Below are 10,524 nucleotides of genomic sequence, written 5' to 3' on the forward strand. Positions count from 1 at the left end.
TTTATTGTTACTGTCACAAGAACAATGAAAATCAGGAAATACTTGTACTTCTTGTGGTAGTAGTTCTTGCTCTTGTCTCTAAATGTAAAAGCTGTATATCATTTGTTTATTGGTTGGGATCTTACTCAATGTTCATGCAGTCATTGGTCTGCAAGTAAATCATTACAGGCAGCACAAGTGATTCTGGCTACCTGTGTTTTACATTTTCTTGTTTAACATTTACAAAAGGAGTTCATCACGATTTCCACCTATAAGTACAGTTCATTACAGTGATGAACTCTTCCTACTAAGCTTCATATGACAGTGAAGGATGTTGAAAAAATAATAATTCTGTATAGTTGGATATGTTTTCATGATGGTGACTAGTTCTGCAGTGTCAAGCAGTGTTTTGTCATTTATATGGGCCAATGTAAGTCGTCCGCCAGGGCCCCCTTCATCTTTGGGCTGTTGGCCATTGCAATGGTTTACCCGCCCTGTTGCGCTGCCAAAGAGTTGAATGTCATCAGATTAAGAAATTTACATGCGTTTTACAAGTCTAGGTTCTATCGATTTAATGCAATACTTCTGTTTTCTTTAGTCCATGTAGAGTACTGCCAGTTACAGTCACGATGGTGGCCAGCAGATGTTTGTGAACACATATTCAAACAGCACGTCCTAAATCTGCAGTGTTTTGTGCAGCATTAATTGTGCTCTAACTTGCTCTTATACTTTTCAATCCATTTCCTTTTTCCATATTATTAATGATGTTTGGTTTGTCTCCAGGACTAATTTATTGGCTTGTTGAAGAAAGGGTGTGATGTTCAGAAAGAAAGAGAAAGAAAGAAAAAAGAAAGAATATAAGTAATTTACTTGGCCACGTAAAACAGCGTTTAACACCATTTGGCATGTCATCATCTAGCACAAGACAATGGGAAGTTAGAGATAATATTTTTAGTATTTGGCATGAGCCTCGACAAGAGTTAGTTTAAATCAACCTAATTTTAAATAAACGAATGCATAATACTTGCCAATACTCAGCCTCAGGTAAAGATGAAGAACAAGAACTCTCCACTGAGCACGTTTAAACGTGTCCCTACCTAATTATGGGTTTGATGTGACCGGTTTTAGATAACTTGTGGTTTCAAGCTTGCTCTGAATGCTGCCCGGATTATTATTCTGTTGTCGGATGTCAGTTTAAGCAACTTTATTAAAGTTTTACACGTGGGTGGTTAAAGAACCATATCACGTTGGAGAACTGCCATTATGAAAAGTTAGTCAGTGAAGAGTGCAAGAGCTTTTCTAAACTTTATGGAGATTGCAGGATGTAGCCTTTTGGTAATTTCTTGTGCTATAATGTAATACTGTAAATACCGTCTTTCAGCTATGTTTTAGCCTCACTCAAAATTATTCAACCCCTATTGAAAATTACATATCTATTTTTTTTTTTAGAAAAATACAAACTTTCAATGGATCACACCTTTAAAAAAAAATCTATATAATTGGCGTTATTAATAAAAGTATCCTTGAGCTACTCAAACTACTGTAATAGATCATTAAGATTTTATATGAATGAGTGTAACTGAAAATAAAAATCTTAATATGTACATTTTGGGGAAATAAGATTTTTTGTCATCAAGGGAGAATGCTATTGTGCAATCAGTCAAAAGAGGGTGTACAATGTATGTACAAAACTGGAACAGGACTTTCCTCTTGTGGTGCAATTTCCACCAGGCAGTGCCCTTCTTGAAAGTAAATTTTCATGCAAAACCAAGACAGACAGGAGATCGGGTACTCAGATTTAATGGTGATGGTATTTGTCGCAGATTTCATCAATCATGTTGATAAGAGGGTCTTTTCAAAACTAAATCTGGTGTCAACATAACTGAAACATCAAGGCAAGGCAATGTTAAACAACAGAGGATATTATTTGACAGAGTAAAGACAAAGATCAAGGAAGTTCACTTTTTTAACAAATCTTGTATCTTTTTTAACAAATCTTGTATCCCCATAACATCTTCTTCTCATTGATGGTCTCCAGCTCTCTTCACTGGTGTTGGCACTCAAATCTAAAAATTGGATACTTCTATTGAGAACTGGAGCAGTCTCCCTGTCTATTTCAGAGCATTTGTTCTTCAAGATTGTGTTCAGATCTGCCTCTTTTGCATCTCTTTTCCGATTGATTGGAAGTCAGTGCAGAAAAGAGACACATTTTCCATTGCATTTAGTTTCAGAAACTCTTAAATGATGATGAATGTCGCATATGAGTATTAAATGGACCCAGTCATTCTTGGCACACCACCGTAGCTGTGTTTTAACTGACATAATTGGTAGCTGGTAGCTGTTTTTTTAACTGACATAATTTGGCAAATGGCAAATCTTTGGACTATCATGCCTGCTCCATAGTGATATGTGCATAGGACTGTGAAAGGGCATACAGATTTTGGTCAATTCAAGATTTTCATAAAGGGAAGAGGGACTGCTCTCCTTCTTAAAGTATTCTTCTGGAACTGCTGGTTGTGGATACTGTGGACTTGGTGACGGTACCACCAAAGCCACCAGACATGCTGGAGCCATAGCCACCAGAAATGCTGCCGCCATAGCTAGTAGAAAGGCTGCTGCTGCCACCACCGTAGCCAAATCCAGCAGAGCTGCCAGCGGAGCTGGAGTATCCTGGAAAAGAGCATGCAGGAGAAACAGTTTGGGGATTTCTTTTGCGGTTTGGAAGAGCAGGTACATCTGATGACTATAGAAAATTGATATCTTACCGCCTGAGGACTGCTGCACATGGATGGTTGCGCTGGTGGGTCCAGAGAGTATTCTAGTGGTTGCAAATTTTAGATAAAATAATGAATGCATGATTCAGACTAGTAACACAGCAGTGAAATATGATTAAATATTACTAAACGTTGACCCTACCTTGTCTCCTCTCCTTCCAGCAGTTTCCTGTAGGTGGCGATTTCAATGTCCAGGCCCATCTTGACGCTCATCAGCTCCTGGTATTCACGCACCTGGCGGGCCATGTCCTGCTTGGCTCTCTGAAGGGCTTCCTCCAGATCCTTGATGCGGAGCTTGGCATCCTTCACTGCCAACTCACCGCGCTCCTCAGCCTCTGCAATCTGTGCCTCAAGGCTGGCCCTCTGTGGAAAGGTTATCACAAGTAATAAAAGCTCTTTTACATTGTCTTCATAAATAAGTTACCTAAAGATGTTCGAGAAATAATCACTACCTGTGCCTTGACAGCCTCAATTTCATTCTGAAGACGGGCAATCATGCGGTTCAGCTCAGCAATCTCAGCCTTGGTTGTGCGAAGGTCATCACCATACTGTCCAGCAGAGCTCTGCATCTCCTCATACTGTTGTGGAAAATGCAACATAATGTATAGTTTGTAATCGACAATGAAAAAGACCAGCAATGATTGTCAGCATTGCTCATACCTTCTGTTTGTACCAGGTCTCTGCTTCAGCCTTGCTGCGGTTGGCAATGTCCTCATACTGAGCACGCACTTCAGCCACAATAGAGTCCATATCAAGGTTACGGCTGTTGTCCATCTCCACAATGACAGAGGTGTCCTTGATCTGGGACTGCAGCTCCCGAAGCTCCTACAGAACCACAGGTTGTTGCAAAAGAGTCAAGAACAATGGTAAAATGAGCATGTGGTAAGTGCAATATTGAACTATTAATAAGTAAGTAGACATACAGCCTCATAGATGGCTCTGAGGAAGTTGATTTCATCCTGAAGAGCATCGCATTTGGCCTCCAGCTCCACCTTGTTCATGTAGGCACTATCAACATCCTGGAAAGAATTATTATTATTTTTTTAAAGTATTGAAATATATTCAAAGTGATTAACAGAATCAACCCAATATAAAACCACACGAATCAATACAATGTCAATTAATTCCTACCTTCTTCAAGACCACAAACTCATTCTCTGCAGCTGTGCGTTTGTTGATTTCATCTTCATACCTTGGGACACATGGCATAATATCATTCAATCAGCTTAATTTTCTCAATGAAATATCCACATTGGTCGAATCAAGTCAACACTCACTTTCTCTTGAAGTCCTCCACCTGGAGCTGCATGTTCTTCAGTTCTCCCTCCAGCTTGACTTTCTCGTTGCCCAGCCCATCAAGTTGCCTGCGCAGGTTGGCAATGTAGGCTTCAAACATGGCGTCGATGTTGGAGCGAGTTGTAGTCTGGTCCTGGAGGAGGTTCCACTTGGTCTCCAGCATCTTGTTCTGCTGCTCCAGGAAACGGACCTGAAATAACACACCACAAGAGAAAATTGTTAGTGTATTTTTTTTAAAAACGTTTGAATTACTTAATGATATTTTTATCTATTTTGATTGACATAAGCTTACTTACTGTCAGTGGTCTTTAATTTTTCTTACGTGGTTCCTGACCTTTACAACATGACTCTGTTCTTATCTGAATAGCCACACCCTCCTGTCCCAGCAGAACCCCTCACAAATAACTCAAATGAGCACTACTTTTTGATGTGCTATTTGGATATAGTATCCCTTGTTTAGCTTTGATGCTGTTGTTTATGCTTTGTTTAGCTAATAAAGGCCACAATCAGCTATAAAAAAAAAATAGGTGTGGCAGGAAAAAAAAGTAAGGAACACTAAGCATATGTGGTATCATAGGATTTATGCTTAAATGTAATTTTTATGTGTGATGCACATGGGTTAATCTAACTACATCAAATTGCAGAAACTGTCAAAGACAAGCAGAAGTTGAATCTGCTTTACATTCTTCCAACTGTAAGGTATTCAGTCAACCTTTGGATGCTTCGAGTCACCCACGAAAGGGAGGGTCACAGGAGTAAATAAGATTGGGATATAGTAGAACATCAAAGAATAATAATCTTAAAAAATGAACAGACTTTGATTATTTTGTAATCGCTCCCATCCTACAAGCTGTTACTCATTGATGGATACAACACCAAACAGATAAGCGTCACAGCTCTGCTGCTTAGTCAGTTAAACGTCAGAATTTGGTTGGCTGTATTTTGCAGATAGTGGGATTGGTAATACTATTTACTTTTACCTGCCTGTACAAACTGATACTGATTATAAACATGTCAAAGAGAAGTCAAGGAAACCAACCTTGTCAATGAAGGAAGCAAAGCGGTTGTTGAGGGTCTTGATCTGCTCCTTTTCCTGGGTGCGAACAACCTGGATGTTGGGGTCAATATCCAAATTCATGGGGGTCAGCAGACTCTGGTTGACTGTGACTGCGGTGATTGGGGCGGAAATCATTCCTCCTCCATAACTACCATAACTACCACCAAGCATTGAGCCAGAGCTAATGGAACTGTTAAAACCTAAGCCACCACCAACACCATAAGTGCTAGCACCACCAAAACCACCAGCAGAGGAGCCGAGATTGTAGCTGGTTCTCTTGACGCTGTAGCCGCCAGTGTGTTGCCCTGCAAGCGACTTCCGGGAGCTTCCGGTGGCGCCTGAGATTGAGTACGACTTCCTGGTGGTATACATGTTGTAGTTGTTGGGGTTGTCAAGACTGGGCAGAGAACTGGAGATGTGCAGGCTTCAAAGGAGAGTCAAGTCCCTCTGAGTGTCTGACTGAAAGGTCCGCTTGCTTTTATGGCTGAGCTGAGCTGATGGGGGAGGATCCTCATCATTACAACCTGTCCTCTCACTTTTACTGGCCAACCTCCATCCCTCCCAACCTACATGCCCCCGGCTCTGAACAACAGGAGTGGCCAATCCTGTAAAACAGGTAGGAAGGGATTGTCAGAAGATAAACTGTGACACACCCTACCTGGGAAAGGCTGAGAGAGAAGACAGTGAGAGGTTAGCAGTAGGAAAAAGTTGTTATGTAAGGAAACAAAGACTTACTGAGTGCTTTACATTAATGCTGATCCTTTCTCAAGTCACACATTCGAAAGTGTATAAAACTGGAATGGCGCTCAAAAGATTTGGATCAGTGCCATATACCTTCACAGATACCCCTTTAAATGCATGAATTTGTCTTTACAAGCAGTGCATTTTTCATATAGAACTAGAGAAAGTGAAAATAAATTTCTCTACTAAATTTGACCACAGACAAATCGCCAAGTATATTAAATGAGGCTTCAAAATCATGAAAAATCCAGCCCTTCGCGCCATTTATGTCTGAACAGATATACGTTTACTCGAACCCAGGTGACCCCATACAGATCACCAGTCAGTCACAGGACTGACATAGAGACACAACCAGTCACATTCACACCTATGGACAGTTCTGTGTCTTCAGTGAATCTTAACATAGATGTCTTTGGACCATGGGAAGAAGCTGAACAACCCAGGGAAAACCAACACAACCACAAAGAGAACGTGACTCCTTACAAAAAGACGGATCATATTTGATTAAATAAACCACCCCAGCGTACTTGCAGTGTTTGAATTGATGTGCAAACTGTGTCCTGCTCAATGTCTCATCATAATGCATAGAGATTACAAACAGAGGACAAACATTCTATTGTGAAGGCAGTTCAGCTGGAAGCCTTCAGGCAAGTTACTCTCCCACATGGCGTGTTGCAACAAGTAGCAAGTGAATTGTGCCAGGGAGTTGCCCCATATACTGTACTTCAGGCTTATGGTATATTGTGTCTTGTCTAATTGGAACGTTCTTGCTTTGTGGAAAAGGATCTTCCTCAAGAGTGCATTTCAAATGTATTGGCTGCCTGATTTGACACTTGATGTAACAACACCCAGTTGTTCCATTCTCAAACTTTACCACATTTATTTCTTCCCCCTGCGCATTTGGTGGTGATGAGTAGTGCACTTTTTTTTTCATTCTTCCCCAACTTTTCACATGCACATGACTTTAATTTCTACCACGGTGTGGAACTTAAACCCAAAGCTCAAATGTCAGCTGTCTTACCAACTATTTGGAGAAAATGTATGCACAGATTTGCCAAGTATATCATTTTGAAATTATGCACTGAATGCAACATGAAACGAGGATCACAGAGTGGCAAACGTCTGCTGTAAATACAATCTTTATAGATTTGTATTGTGGTTGCTACAGGACCAAACCAAAGCTGATGAATGAACATGTTTTAGCACATGCCAGGGTACTTGGATGGAACTTTTGAATATCAAAGGAACTGCAAACGATTCCTGAATAGACCTGAAAATTAGTGAAGTAAAATTAAAAAGGGTGACAAATTTATTCGCAACGTTTCCAAAGTATCACATATAATGTGGAAGTTTTCTGCATGCAAACACTAGTGTGCCCTTCATGTTTTAAAGGCTGTGCTCCATTCACACAAGGACCAATAAATCAAAGCAGGAAGCACATACGATGAGGGATCAGAGCGGCATTATTGAGAAGCTTAGAGTGCTAACAATCTTTCAATGAAAACATCTTAAATGGCCATGGTCATGTCAGGAATCTTCTGTGTTACACTGTTTTTGCTCATCTCAAGGATGTGAGCTGTACCAGTTTAAAAGACTTTTGTGTCTCCAGTCTCCATAGGGGAACGATGTGGGTTAAGAGTCCTAGTTCATGTTGTGTGTAATTTGGCATCTATCTGTTAATGTGTTTGTTTTCAAATGTGAATTGACTTAAGCAGTTATATTAAGAACTGAAGAAAGCTAAAACAACATCATGATGTTATTACAGTACAGGTGTGTAAAGGTCAGCGCATGTAAAAATGCATGATTCCATTTCTACCTCAAAATCTGTTGTTCTTGATACTTTCAATTTACTCACAACCAAGACAAGTACTGTACAGTATTGCGTTATGGTCTCCAAACACTGCACAAATGCAGGTCTCAAGTGGCCAAACACCAAGTATGCTTTTAAAAAGAACAACTGTAAATGCAATCTCTGACAGATGCACACATTGTATCTGAAAGCATCAAAACAAAATGCATGTTACAAGGTGTCTTTTACCAACAAACATGTACAAAAATGGTACGAAAAACATCTTATGAGATATTTTGAGCTGATTTGATTAAAACAAAACCAGGGCAGGCAAAATAGTGTGTTCCATTACAGTATGTGTAAAGTGGGTGTGGACATTCCTTTGAGGTGCAGTTCGGCAGGCTTGGCTTCCTCATACTTAACCTTGTTTATGAAAAGATAATTCACATGATGTGTACTCTTTTACAATGGAGATTCTCTGTGTAAATAAATGCTAAACAAGTAGGTGGTCGACTGGTTAGAGCGTCAGCCTCACAGTTCTGAGGATCCGGGTTCAATCCCCGGCCCCACCTGTGTGGAGTTTGCATGTTTGCCTGTGTGGGTTTTTTCCCAGTAATCAGCACCACCTTGTGTGGGTTTTCTCCGGGCACTCCGGTTTCCTCCTACATCCCAAAAACATGCTTTAATTGGTGACTCTAAATTGCCCGTAGGCATGACTATGAGTGCGAATGGTTTTTTGTTTCTATGTGCCCTGCGATTGGCTGGCAACCAGTTCAGGGTGTACCCCGCCTCCTGCCCGATGACAGCTGGGATAGGCTCCAACACACCCGCGACCCTAGTGAGGAGAAGCGGCTCAGAAAATGGATGGATGGATGGATGCAGTATGGATTTCATACCCATGAAATAAACTATCCATCCATCCATTCTCAATACCGCTTATCCTGTTCAGGGTCGCGGAGTGCTGGAGACTGTCCCAGTTGACTCTGGCGGACTACACCCCGAACTGGTCGTAAACAAACTACCCATGTGGATTTAAATTGAAAAAAAAAAAAAAAAAACTTTATCTCTGATCTATCCATCAATTTTCCATACCGCTTTATCCTCACAAGGGTCGAGGCCGTGCTGGAGCCTATCCCAGCTACCTTTGGGCGAGAGGCGGGGTACACCCTGAACTGGTCACCAGCCAATCGCAGAGCACATATAAACAAACAACCATTTGCACACACATTCACACCTGAGCGCAATTTAGCGTTTTCAATCAACCTACCACACATGTTATTGGGATGTGGGAGGAAACCGGAGTAAACCCACGCAGGCACGGGGAGAACATGTAAACTCCACACATGCGGGGCCGGGATTTGAACCCCGGTCCTCAGAACTGTGAGGCAGATGTGCTAACCAGTTGTCCGCCGTGCCGCCTCTGTGATCTATACTTTTTTTCAATGTAGTGAAAATACATTCTCAGAAATGTTTCAATGGAGATCAAAGAAATGTTCATGGTATATTTGTCTGTCACCTGACAAGAAATTGTTCATTCTCTTCATTTGGAAATTGTCTTATTCACAGGTCATAAGCTGATGAAATGCTTTTTGCTGACGCTGCTGTCCACAACTGTATTACTTGGTAAGCACATTACTGAAGGTTTTGTCATCCTCGCAACAGCAGACACTACTACAACACCCATGCACATCTCTCATCATCAACCTTACAGCCTCTGTCCCCAACTGCTAATAATACATATTATTGCTCAATCCTTTTAAATCCCTTTAATTAGTGATTCTTGAAGTGAAGTTTGGGTTCAACTTGAGCATTGTTTACTACAAATTCACGTCAGAATACTTGCGGAAGTTCTCTCCTTTATGGAATCTTACACATGGACAAAGTTGTCGGTGTCCTCCAAATTAAATACACAAAAAAAAACACAATGGAAACTGAAATAACTTAAAAATGACAAGAGTAACATTTTCTACAAATGCATATTGACAAGCCAAAAGCTTCTGGGAGAAGAGTGTTACAGAAATAGTTTGATTGCAGTGATTGCCTCAAACTCTGCAAAAAAATATTAACTAAAGGTTACTGTAATCCCCCCCCCCCCCTTTCATTTATTACACTCACTGTGATCCTTAAGAGAAAATTCAACTCACACTCTGCTTTAAATTTTCTGGTGCACACCACACAGAGGACCAGATCAGAGTGAAAGTGTAGCACAATCAGTGCTGAACCTCTTACACTGGGGATCGTGCCTTGCCCAAGGGCACCGTGACGTGTTTTTAAAAATAATTCTGTACAAGAAATAAATTAGGCAAAAGCTTATTTTCATTAGTTAGTTTAGTATTGGCGGCACGATGGACGACTGGTTAGAGCATCTGCCTCACAGTTCTGAGGACCGGGGTACAATTCCCGGCCCAGCCTGTGTGGAGTTTGCATGTTCTCCCACGTGCCTACGTGGGTTTTCTCTGGGCACTCCGGTTTCCTCCCACATCCTAAACACATACATGCGAAGTTAATTGAAGACTCTAAATTGCCCATAGATGTGAAAGTGAGTGTGAATGGTTGTTTGTTTGTTGTTTGTTATGATAGCTGGGATAGGCTCCAGCACGCCCGCGACCCTTGTGAGGATAAGTGGCTCAGAGGATGGATGGATCGTTTAGTATTTTTATTATTATTTGTGTCAACGTCAAGCTGCTTTTAATGACTATTGTAGCTTTTTCTTTTTTTCCTAAGGAAGGCTAACAACAATTGTATGTGTAGAAACTGCAAGAGGCTTTGTATTACTAGCGATACTCTCACTTGTTCACTAGAGCGCCAGCTCACTGAAAAATGAAATGCAGAGGTTGAGACTTTGCTGCTTGACTCTGGTGACAAAAACCTTCAGAGCAGCTCCAGCC

At 41.0% G+C, this 10,524-nt stretch overlaps 1 protein-coding gene across 1 annotated transcript; it reads right to left on the reverse strand.

Annotated features, from left to right (window-relative positions):
• Nucleotides 1-1,763: 1,763 nt before the first annotated feature.
• LOC133483623 (keratin, type II cytoskeletal 8-like) lies at nt 1,764-5,567 on the reverse strand. Its single transcript, XM_061785084.1, has 9 exons — nt 5,089-5,567; nt 4,031-4,239; nt 3,885-3,945; nt 3,677-3,772; nt 3,414-3,578; nt 3,206-3,331; nt 2,896-3,116; nt 2,745-2,797; nt 1,764-2,649 (listed from the first exon to the last, which is right to left on the reverse strand). Exons 1-9 carry the CDS (start codon nt 5,476-5,478, stop codon nt 2,468-2,470), a joined length of 1,503 nt encoding a protein of 500 aa, XP_061641068.1. The 5' UTR covers nt 5,479-5,567; the 3' UTR covers nt 1,764-2,467.
• Between the last annotated feature and the right edge of the window lie 4,957 nt (nt 5,568-10,524).

This window comes from Phyllopteryx taeniolatus, chromosome 9 (genome assembly GCF_024500385.1).
Source record: "Phyllopteryx taeniolatus isolate TA_2022b chromosome 9, UOR_Ptae_1.2, whole genome shotgun sequence".
Classification (NCBI taxonomy): domain Eukaryota; kingdom Metazoa; phylum Chordata; class Actinopteri; order Syngnathiformes; family Syngnathidae; genus Phyllopteryx; species Phyllopteryx taeniolatus.

Excerpts from the sequence above, each read along its gene's own strand:
- LOC133483623 (XM_061785084.1), bottom strand. The coding sequence starts at position 5,478 with ATGTATACCACCAGGAAGTCGTACTCAATCTCAGGCGCCACCGGAAGC. Across the intron at positions 3,332-3,413 it reads AGACCTGGTACAAACAGAAG|TATGAGGAGATGCAGAGCTC; the intron begins GTATGAGCAATG and ends TTTCCACAACAG. Across the intron at positions 2,650-2,744 it reads TGTGCAGCAGTCCTCAGGCG|GATACTCCAGCTCCGCTGGC; the intron begins GTAAGATATCAA and ends GCTCTTTTCCAG.